This window comes from Penicillium riverlandense (genome assembly GCF_028828495.1).
Source record: "Penicillium riverlandense strain IBT 135883 chromosome Unknown utg000003l_segment0_segment0, whole genome shotgun sequence".
Lineage (NCBI taxonomy): Eukaryota > Fungi > Ascomycota > Eurotiomycetes > Eurotiales > Aspergillaceae > Penicillium > Penicillium riverlandense.
In genome coordinates this window covers 2,055,784-2,066,853 of record NW_026643196.1, presented here as the reverse complement: position 1 = coordinate 2,066,853, position 11,070 = coordinate 2,055,784, and the positions used below count along the sequence as shown (strand labels likewise).

Here is an 11,070-nt window from a genome sequence, read left to right as displayed (position 1 = left end):
TGATTCCCCCACCGACTTTGTTGCAGCGCATCCCAGTCTAGCTTCACTCGACGATTCCGGACACATCCTAGCGACCCTCACCATGCCAATCGATGATAGGTAGCGGAAAGAGGATCGTCGTGGCGGGGGTGCAGTATGCAGCGACTGAAATCGAATTGTACAGTAGTCGAATACATCATGTCCGACCGTCTCCTTTTGGCACTCACTGCTCCATACTTTGATTCCCGGTTGCTGTAAGAATAGAACTGTCCCAAGAATAGATACTTTAATCTATCTGTTGACATACTAGCTCACATAGATCTAGTCCCTGCAGGGGGCGCCCCAGTGGCGCGAGGGGCGTTCTCTAGTGATACCCAATTTTTTTTTTGTATATCCACCACGAAACCACCACAGGCATAAATAGTAGCACTCACAACAAGAACAAAGATATCTGTGCGCGACCAGGCCAGACTCTGCCACATCCTCGGGCTCCATGCAGATCGCGCCCCTTTACGGGAGTACCGTTTTCTTTTTTTTTCCCCCCGTCGTCATCACCGCCACTCGGTGGGGATTTAGCAGCGTGTGGGCCCGTGGCGGCCTGTCAGCGTTGGAGCCGGATGGTCTGTCCAGGGGCCCGATACCCGATATGAGCAAGTGATTGGGTGCGGAGGATGTGGTAGGCAGAGATTGCCTTTAGGGACCTTTTTTCGATCTTTGATTTTGCACTTTGTTTGCCATAATCATTATTATTCTTATTATCATTATTATGGTTATTGTTCTCGATTATCATCGGTGATCGATGAGTCCAGACTCGGTCCCCTCTCGACCCACTCCACTGCTCCACTCACTCCGTTTCACTGCTTCTTTTAACCGGGCAGCTTCCTCCTTCTTTCTTTCCCTTCGTTTTTGCATCTCTCGTGATTCCGCTCTCCTTGGCCTTGGCCACACACTCTCTTGGTTCTCAACCCCGTCACTCGCTTCTTTTCCGGCTGATCTCCGAGGCCCAAGCTCCAAGTTCCCCGGCACGGCGCCACCACCATGTCGACTCCTACTGACGAGGCCAAGGCCTTGCAACTGGAAGACCAGAAGGAGAAGTACAAGTACAGCGAGGAGCTCTCCCCAGCATCCGACGATGGTACCTACACCTACATCAACGACCATCCCGATACCAACCGCCTTAAGCTCGACACAACACGCACCGCCGAAGATGAGGCCCAGCCACCAATTCGCACGCCCTCGGCACGCCGCGAGCGTGCTACCCGACTGGAGGATGACCTGATGCTCCTGCAAGCCGAGCGCGTCGTCTCACGGTCCACGCAGGGCGGCGAGGATGGGCTCGAAGGCGGCGGTGGTCCCGGGTCGATCAATCGGTCTCGCTCGCGGCGCTCCGAGCCCGTGGATGAGTTCGACGAGGCGACGAATCCGTTGCATGAGAAGGCCGCTATCTATAAGCCGCCTGAGAGTCCTAATACAACGATCGCCGTCTTTATCAAAAAGGTGCATGAGTCGAGCTTCATCGTTCGCTACTTTACTTACATTACGCCGTTGTGCCTTATTATCCTTATTCCCTTGCTCCTTGGCGCGCTTAAATACAAGAATGCCACTGTTGGTGGCGTTCGGTTACTCTGGTTTTCCATTTGGTTGGAGATTGTTTGGTTGACGCTCTGGGCTGGCCGGGTAAGTGGTTTTTGCTTGCAGTACTAGACATATTTTTACTGATGAAGGGTATAGATTGTTGGGAAGTGTTTGCCTTTGATTGTTGGAACGACGGCTAGCATTTTTACCAACAACGCGAAGAAATGGCGCGATATGGCCAAGCAGCTCGAGCTTCATGCTGCGCTCTTTCTCTGGTGGCTGGCCATTGAGATCTCGTTCCTGCCCACGATGAAGAACCACCATTTGAACGGTGACAGCGGCACTAGAAGCTGGGAGAACACCATGAACAAGATCATCATTGTCATCTTCGTCTGGACGATCCTGAACCTCATCGAGAAGATCATCATCCAGCTTATCGCCATCAGCTTCCATCTGCGAACCTACGCGGACCGCATTGAGATCAACAAGTTCCAGATCGGCAGTCTGACCAAGCTGTACGACTGGTCGCGCGCCCGTATTGAAGAGAACGATGAAGCCTTTGAGGAAAAGCGGCCCGAATCCGATTCTGGTACCAAGACTCCCCAGCACTACGCCGACAAGGCCCAGCGTGTGGCGAATCGCGCCTTGAACAAGGTGGGCAACAAGGTCGGTGATGTGGCTGGCGCTGTTGCTGCCGACTTTACCGGCCGGAAGGTCAACCGCAGCACCGATCCGTACCAGGTGGTTCTGACCCTCTTGCGCACTACGTCGGGTTGCCAGGTCCTGGCACGTCGTCTGTACCGCACGTTTGTGCGCGATGGCTTCGACACGGTGTTCGCCGGCGATTTGAAGGAAGCCTTTGACAATACCGACGAGGCTGAAGCGGCCTTCACCATGTTTGATCGAGACTTGAACGGTGATATATCCATGGAGGAGCTAGAGGCGGTTTGTGTTGACATTGGTCGCGAGCGCAAATCGATCACAGCCTCCTTGAAGGATTTGGATTCCGTCGTGTCCAAGTTGGACGATGTGTTCATGTTCTTTGTGCTTATCATCGTCGTGGTGGTGTTCCTGTCGCTGATTTCGACTTCGGCGGCCGGCGTGCTCACTTCTCTTGGATCAAGCCTTCTGGCCCTGTCGTGGTTGTTCTCTGCCACCGCACAGGAGTTCCTCCAGTCGGTGATTTTCGTCTTTATCAAGCACCCGTTCGATGTTGGTGACCGCGTCACCATCTACGGCAACGCCGGTGATTCTGGTTTGGGCGATGACTACTTTGTCAAGGAGATTACGCTGCTGTACACCGAGTTCAAAAAGATGCAGGGCCATGTCGTGCAGGCACCTAACAGTTACCTAAACACGCTCTTTATTCTGAACCAGCGCCGCTCGGGTGCCCTCGCCGAGGCAATCCCCATCATCATCAAGTACGGCACGACCATCGAGCAGATGGACAATCTGCGCCAGCGGCTTCTGGAGTTTGTGCGCAGTGAGAAGCGCGATTTCCAGAGCAACATCATCACCGAGCTGCGCGAGGTGACGGAGAACTTCTCTGTCACTCTCAACGTAGTCTTCTTCTACAAGTCCAACTGGCAGAACGAGGGTCTGCGTCTGCAGCGCCGCAACAAATTCATCTGCATGCTCATGATTGCCCTGCAAGAGATCGGCATCGAGGGCCCACGCATGAACCTCCAGGGAGCCCAGTACGACATTCCCTTCCATGTCAGCTACGGCAATGCTCCCATGATGGCCCCCGTTCCGCCCCGGCAGGACGACGACCGAATCATCGAAGAAGAACCGGAAACCCGCATCGACGACGATACCACAACCTCTCTCTCCGAAAACACCGGCACCAGCAGCGCCCTCCGCCACCCGTCAATCCTCCGCAAAGGCATGGACAAAGCCAACGCGCGCGCCCGCGGCCCATCCGTCTCGCAGCGCAAGCACGTCGATTTCTCCCTGGGGATGTCGAACATGGCCTCTGGCGACGTAATGGGCGATGTATTTGAAGACCGCGGCGTGCGCATCGACGACGTCGTCCGCACCGCCAACCGCGATGCCGCCGAGCGCCGCATGCAAGACGTTGCCGAGGAAGAAGCGGAACGTCGCAGCCGCACGCCGTCTGCTCGGTCTGGTCGTCCCTCCAATGTTAGCGCTGCCCAGTCCCAAGAGTTCGGTCGCCGGTCGACTGACGCACAGAGCTTCAAGAGCGGTGCTTCATCGGCCAGTCGGAATCGCTTTTTCAGGCATCGTGGCGGCGTCAGCCGTGATCTTGATCGAGACGATCTGATGGAGCAGGGCCAAGCTACTCCGCCTCCGCCGATGTCGACGCAGCAGTATTAGATGCTATGTCTGCCATCTTTGAACATAACCTCCTTCCTTTCCTCTCTGTCTACACACTTTGATCTACATACCCATCACATGCCCAACCCGAAATGGGCCTCTCATAATTTCTGTGATACATATTTTCTTCTCATCCATGTTAAATCTTAACGATCTGATACATACCATCTCTTCTTTTTGCCCATTTGCATACAGTGTTGTTCGGGTTGAGCGGGTGCTGTTGTTAATAGTTCCAGTGTTGGTTTAAACACGGTCTGTTTCGGTGTTGATAGAATAAATCTTTCTCTTCCTTACGGGTTTACGATTAGCTTCAAACAACTTCCAAGGCTACCGATGTCTCATGTACCTTCAGTTCTGATTGAGATTGTGAGACAATAATTCAACCATTGGGAATCTCGTCCAGGTATAATTGTATTCATCCACTTTCCACTTTCCTCCCCACATTTTCTCTTTTCCTCTTCTTCCCCCATCACACTTCTCTTGGTTTCTCCCACCTTTTCCACTGTTCTTGTATCTGTGATCATTTCATCACCATGCGTGGCGAGGTAAGTTTCCCCAACCTATTCCCCTGATCTACAACCATGTCAACAATGAGCCTCCGTCCTGGCCATGGCAACGCCCATTCATCCCACCCACCTACGAAAACCCCCCAACTCAATACTGACGCGTGGCTCGACTAGGTCTGCCAATTGCACATCGGCCAGGCTGGCATTCAGCTGGGCAACAGCGCTTGGGAACTGTAAGTATCGCGAGCGGTGATCTCACCGTTACTTCCCCCACTTCCCGCGACGATCACTCACACAACAACGAAGGTACCTGCTCGAGCACGGACTGAAGGCTGACGGCCAGGTCGACCCGGACAACTCTGACGAGATCAGCAAGGGTGGCTCGTTTGAGACCTTCTTCACTGAGACAGGCAATGGAAAATACGTGCCTCGCTCGATCTTCGTTGACCTGGATCCTTCGGTATTTAGAAATGCACATTAAGCACCCAATATTGGCTGACAACCTGCCTACAATAGCCTATCGATGAGATCCGCACTGGTACCTACCGCCAGCTGTTCCACCCTGACCAGTTGATCAGTGGTAAAGAAGACGCTGCCAACAACTGTACGCGTCCCTCGGCAAAGTTTATGGGGACAAAAATGCTAACAACTAACAGATGCCCGTGGTCACTACACCGTTGGCAAGGAGCTCGTTGATGAGGTCATGGACCGCATTCGCCATATGGCAGGTAAGACGACCGGCTTTGGTCTTTAACACGCGCTAAGTGGATTCCAGACAACTGCTCTTCCCTGCAGGGCTTTCTGATCTTCCACTCCTTCGGCGGCGGTACTGGCTCTGGCTTCGGCGCTCTGTTGCTGGAGCATCTCTCCAGCCAGTATGGCAAGAAGGCCAAGCTCGAGTTCGCGGTCTACCCGTCTCCCCGCGTGTCTACGGCAGTTGTTGAGCCCTACAACGCCGTTCTGTCCACCCATAGCACTATTGAACATTCTGATTGCACTTTCCTCGTTGACAATGAGGCCGTCTACGACATCTGCCGCCGCAACCTGGACATTCCGCGCCCCGGATACGAGCATCTCAACCGTCTAATCGCCCAGGTCGTCAGCTCCATCACTACCAGCTTGCGCTTCGACGGTGCTCTCAACGTCGACCTGACCGAATTCCAGACCAACCTGGTGCCTTACCCGCGTATCCACTACCCGCTGATCTCGTACGCCCCGGTTATATCCAGCAACCGTAGCACTCACGAGAGCTTCAAGGTCCAGGATCTCACTTTCCAGTGTAAGCCAGCCCCGTGGCTTGTAGCTGCTGTTTGATACTGACTCTGCATAGGCTTCGAGCCCAACAACCAGATGGTTGTTTGCGACCCCCCGCAACGGCAAGTACATGGCTGTCGCCCTTCTGTACCGCGGCGACGTTGTGCCCCAGGACTGCACGCAGGCCGTTGCTGCGCTCAAGGCCAAGTCATCCTTCAACTTAGTTGAGTGGTGCCCCACCGGTTTCAAGCTGGGTATCAACTACCAGAAGCCCACGCGTGTCCCTAACAGCGAGCTTGCCCCCGTCGACCGCTCCGTGAGCATGCTTTCCAACACCACCGCCATCGCTGACGCCTGGGGCCGCCTCGACCACAAGTTTGATCTCATGTACTCCAAGCGCGCCTTCGTGCATTGGTACGTTGGCGAGGGCATGGAGGAGGGTGAGTTCTCCGAGGCTCGTGAGGATCTGGCCGCTCTGGAGAAGGACTACGAAGAGGTCGCTGGTGATGTCGTGGAGTCACAGGACGAGGAGCACTAAGCTAAATCTCTCCACACCGTGTTTCGCCGCACATGTTATTGCTGTTTTGATTCTCTTCGTGTCTTCCCTCAGACATGTCTTGCCCCTCTCCCGTTGCGACAACCCCTTTTGCCGATGCTCTTCCAGCGTTCTTTGCTCTTTGTGTTCGGACAATTGTTGGCACAGTTTATGATATGGATGTTCAAAATCAGTCAAATTATTCTATCCCAGATTACCCATGCTTTCATTATAAGTTTGGCACCGTATGCCCCGTAGAGATATATCTCCATCCCTAATCCAAAGAACGCCGTTGAATGCTTCCCCAGCCGAATATCCGATGATGCAAAGTTCCTGTTCTATGCTTCCACAGCCAGCTCCATTTCCTGAATCAATTTCAACGCATGCTCATATGTCCACATGGTAACTGCACTCGCCGGCGCCGCCTTGAACAGACTAACGGTCAAGCCACGGTACAGACCACGCGGGCCCTGCGTGCGCAGAATCATACCAATAGTGCGTACGACGCCGCGATACTCGGGGATATTGCGATGAACATAGCGGGTACGCGTCGGACCCTGCACCTGCAGTCGTTTCCGCACAAGATCCAACGGAAACACACCGGTTTTAGCCAGCACGCTAGCCACAACACCAGCGGCCGCATCGCCAGTCCCAAAGGGAAGCAGTTCCCAATGCGCCGTTACAGGTCTTAGCGACTCGTACGTCGCGAAAAATAAACCCATGTACGGCACGATCTGCGTGATGGCCGCTGAGCAGCCACGGAAGAATCCAGGGACGCCTTCGTGACGTGCAATCTCGAGAATCGAGCCCCCCAGAGACCTGTATATCCGTTCTGTTCCCTGTGCTGCGAATCTTGTGCGTAGTAAATCGAGCGGGTATGTTGCGGCGGTGGCTATCCCGCCCCCTACGGCGCCGGAGATGAAGGATTCCGCGGGCGGCGGGAGCCGGTGCGGATCCAGCTGGGCGAGGGCTTCGGTTGTGCTGCGATATGCGGTGAATTGGATCGCGCCGTAGCAGACATACATCATTTCGGCGGGTATATTGCCTTTCCAGAGGCCCTACAAGAAAAAAAAGAAAAGGTCAGACAATGCTCATAGACCACCATGGACAATGGCCGATGGGATAAGAGGGACACCTACTGTTATCCCCTCCTGCCGCACAATAGCCCGCATCGTCGACAAGGTTCCCTTATACACAGGCCCTGCCACCGATCTGTGCGACGTTGGATCCGATAGCGAGTGAACCTGCAGCTGTAGGCGGATCTTGACGACGTCCAGCGGCGCCACGCAGAAGCGCGAGATCAGGCCGGCGGCGCCGCCGGCCAGCACGACCTGGCGCCTGGTGCCTTCATCCTTGAGATGCTCGCCCCCGGCCGACATTAGGTAGTGAGTGCGATGGTATGGGGCAGTTCAGCGTCGAAGCGCCATTTCTTGTTTGTTGTTGGTTCCAAGTTTAACCTGAAAATCCGACATAACTCGTTACGTAAGGCTCAGTCTTTCCGGGGAAGCAAGCTTTCACATGCTGCTTTCCGCTTCTTCTTCTGCTTCTTTCTTGGTCTCTTCTCTTTTTCGTCCATTGCCCAGCCATTGGCCCTCCATTGTTCCTCCATGTATTATCGACGGGCCCCGGCGCTCCTTCGCCTTGCTCGCGGTGTCTCGCAAGCTCCCCGGTGCGGCTTCGCCGCTGCCGCAAGACATACGGGGGACCCGAGTGATTCCCTTCGCCCGGGCGGAGAGGTCTCCTCCCTGTGGCTTTCCCAGCCCGGAACGACAAATGTCATTAAATGCGAAAAGAATCTCATCAATGATGCCAAATTAAGGCTCGAATCGGACAGACTGTTTGTGTACAATGGCACATCTAAGCAGAACATGTATACCTACTTCTATCTGAGAGATCTGTGCAAATGTCCTCAATGTGTCGACCCACACTCAAAGCAGCGTTCTTTCCGGTCAAGTGACATTCCACCCAATGTTGCTCCACGCCGGGTGGAATGGGATAATAAGAAGCTAGTCATCCAATGGCAAAACGATATCCCAGGATACGGAAAATCGCACACTTCGAGCTTCGATCCAGACTATCTGGAACGGCCGGTCACATTAGCGCTACATGACCCGAAGAATCTTCGGCATGTCCGTCCTTGGCATAACGCTCGGATGCAGCGATGGCAACATTGGGTCTCGTTCGAAGACTACATGGACGACGAGGTCAAATTCACGGCGGCCATGCGCAGTCTCCAAACCCTGGGCTTGATTTTTGTTAAGGATATCCCCGAGTCCCGAGAGATGGTGGAGAAGATTGCCACGCGCATGGGTCCCCTGCGGAATACTTTCTACGGGTCAACATGGGATGTGCGCACAGTGCCGCAGGCCAAGAACGTCGCATACACCAACCAGCACCTCGGCTTCCATATGGATCTGGTGTACATGAACGAGCCGCCGGGCTTCCAGCTACTGCACTGCCTCGAGAACTCATGCGAGGGGGGCGAGTCCCTGTTCTGTGATACCTTCAACGTTGTAAATTGGCTGCGGATGCGGGGAACCAAGTCAGACTACGACCTGTTAACACAGATGGAGCTTGCGTATGAGTACCAGCATGACAACCATATCTACCACAACAAACGGCCCGTCATCCAGATGGATGCCACAGGAGAATTCGTGCAGTATGTCAACTACTCGCCGCCGTTCCAGTCCGCACTGCCTCTCGCAAAGACAACCAAAGACGACCAAGATAGGTTCATGAAAAGTCTTGGAGTTTTTGCAAAACAGCTTCAGAAGCCGTCGAACATCTTTCAATTGAAGCTCAACCCGGGCGAGTGCGTGATTTTCAACAACCGTCGCATTGCTCATGCTCGCAATCACTTCAATACCACCGATGGCTCCAGGTGGCTCGCGGGCGCGTATGTCGATGAAGACGCTATGCTGTCTCGATACGCCGTGTGCCAGAAGAAGTATCCGAATGTCTGGCGAGACGCAACTCCAGCGACGGCGGATTCTACTCCCGACGATGCCAGCGAGGACTAGTCGATAGCTGTCAGAGGCTGAGCTTTCCAAGCAGAGTTCGGGAAGCTCTAGCAATTTTGCCAGAATGGAATGAGAAGGTCGCGGACAACGGGGTTATGCGAACGCTTGTCTCATTGCCATATATGTTATCTCATCTCATGTCTGTACGACCAGTTTATCTCTCTTAGACATAGAATTAGAGGAGCGGATGATAGAAACACTTGCGTATTACACGCTGCCGAATGGAATGATTGAATAAAAACATTGGATTCCAACCATCAGAACTGAAGACAGCAAACACAAAGCATAAGAAACATCTACTTCATCCGCGTCCCAAGATCCTTCATCACATAGACCTGCCCAAACAGGTCGAAGACCCAGAGGGTTGGGAGAATCCTTCTACGAGCCAATGTCATCGCCAAGATGGGGGCCCTAGACTGCCATCTATGAGATCAGTATGTAACAGTGGGATGTCACTCGGCCCAACTGAAAGTTGTCGAATAGGACGGATTGTTGCAGGCTAACTCTCGGTTCCACTGGAAGGGAAATCGGTGAACCGGTGAAGTATAGATCAGGCACCATAGATAGAGTGATGGTACTGTGTCCATGTAAGGTAGACAGATCCCTTGAGGTAAAGACGTGTATCATTATGGTTGATTTTTGTATCTTCTAAATCCCGAGGACAGGATGGGTATCGCGCAAGGACAACCAACTACTAAGCGGCCGCAGGCTTGCTGACAGAGAATTCTTCCATGAAGCTGGGGTTACTGTTGATCTCCTCGCGGACCTATACCAAATACGATTAGCAGCAGATTCAACGGATGAGTAAGGGTAGAAACATACGATATCCAATCCACCAACAAGCTCTCCGCTCACCCACAACTGCGGGAAGGTTGGCCAGTCGGCAAACTCCTTCAGGCCCTGCCGGACATCCTCGTCGGCCAGGATGTTGAAGAATCCATACTTGACGCTGCGCTCACGAAGAATGCCGACCAACTGCCGGCTGAACCCGCACTGAGGCGAGCTGGGCGTGCCCTTCATGAACAGCATGACCGGAGCAGCCTTGACAAGGTCTGTCAGGCGTGCCCAGAGCGCCTCCTTCGTCTGCTCTGCAGTCAGAGCCGGGGCTGAGGCGACGGGAGTAGCGTTCGCAGCGGGGCCGGCTGAGCCATCGACAGCGGAGGCTGGTGCCTGAGTGGCGGTTGTGGGTGCATCATCGCGGGGCACAGCAGACAAAGGAGGCGGGATGTTGGCTCTGTTCACTCCATCGATAGGACCGGTGGTGCCGCGGCCGGCATGCAGCTCGACAAGGTCGCGCACTTTGATGGCGTCGCTACCGCTGACGGAATCGAGAACTTGGCCATCGCGCACGCAGACGACAAAAGGAACAGCAGAGACATCATATTCCTCCGAAATGTCAGGGAGCTCCTCGGCATTGATGCTGAGGAAGGAGATGGTGGGCGGGGCGGCGGCGGGGTACTGGGCGGCCAGGGCATCGAGGACGGCGCGCATCTGGGTGCAGGGAGCAGCCCATGGTGTGTGGAAGTAGAGGACGACAAGTGCAGAAGGTGCGAGAGAGGCCAAGTGCGACGAGAAGTCCGCCTCGGATGTGACTTCGGTGAGCGCCGACATAGTTGGGATGTGTGGGCGAGCAGGAGGTAGGAAGGACGCGGTGGCTACCGACTAGAAGCGGGGGATATTTTGAGCGTGGGTCTGGTGAGAAGCAGATATCGTATAGACAGCCCAAGATGAGTTGTGTCTGCTGCGATTGTTGTAGAGTGAAGCGATGGCGTGACGGAGGCGATTTTTCCCGGACAAGCACCACCGGCGATCACGGGCTTATCAGATCGGAGATTAGTCAGCCAATGGAACTGTGCGTATCGAA

At 54.3% G+C, this 11,070-nt stretch overlaps 5 protein-coding genes across 5 annotated transcripts; 3 read left to right on the top strand and 2 right to left on the bottom strand.

The window, feature by feature from the left end:
- Positions 1–1,017: 1,017 nt before the first annotated feature.
- N7474_004493 (Mechanosensitive ion channel family) lies at positions 1,018–3,891 on the top strand (the record flags this gene model as incomplete). The annotated part of the gene is made up of 2 exons (XM_057195908.1): positions 1,018–1,656; positions 1,711–3,891. 2 exons carry the CDS (start codon positions 1,018–1,020, stop codon positions 3,889–3,891), a joined length of 2,820 nt encoding a protein of 939 aa, XP_057053304.1.
- Positions 3,892–4,424: 533 nt separating this feature from the next.
- N7474_004492 (tubulin alpha chain) lies at positions 4,425–6,189 on the top strand (the record flags this gene model as incomplete). Its single annotated transcript, XM_057195907.1, has 7 exons — positions 4,425–4,436; positions 4,572–4,630; positions 4,704–4,857; positions 4,914–5,001; positions 5,054–5,125; positions 5,173–5,654; positions 5,728–6,189. The coding sequence occupies 7 exons, from the start codon at positions 4,425–4,427 to the stop codon at positions 6,187–6,189; spliced, it is 1,329 nt and encodes a 442-aa protein (XP_057053303.1).
- A 335-nt stretch (positions 6,190–6,524) lies between these two features.
- N7474_004491 (thiamine transporter TPC1) lies at positions 6,525–7,565 on the bottom strand (the record flags this gene model as incomplete). The annotated part of the gene is made up of 2 exons (XM_057195906.1): positions 6,525–7,244; positions 7,326–7,565. 2 exons carry the CDS (start codon positions 7,563–7,565, stop codon positions 6,525–6,527), a joined length of 960 nt encoding a protein of 319 aa, XP_057053302.1.
- Positions 7,566–7,793: 228 nt separating this feature from the next.
- Positions 7,794–9,206, top strand: N7474_004490 (putative Gamma-butyrobetaine hydroxylase subfamily; the record flags this gene model as incomplete). Its single annotated transcript, XM_057195905.1, has 1 exon — positions 7,794–9,206. One exon carries the CDS (start codon positions 7,794–7,796, stop codon positions 9,204–9,206), a length of 1,413 nt encoding a protein of 470 aa, XP_057053301.1.
- Positions 9,207–9,900: 694 nt separating this feature from the next.
- On the bottom strand, positions 9,901–10,817 carry N7474_004489 (PICOT family protein; the record flags this gene model as incomplete). The annotated part of the gene is made up of 2 exons (XM_057195904.1): positions 9,901–9,972; positions 10,029–10,817. The coding sequence occupies 2 exons, from the start codon at positions 10,815–10,817 to the stop codon at positions 9,901–9,903; spliced, it is 861 nt and encodes a 286-aa protein (XP_057053300.1).
- Between the last annotated feature and the right edge of the window lie 253 nt (positions 10,818–11,070).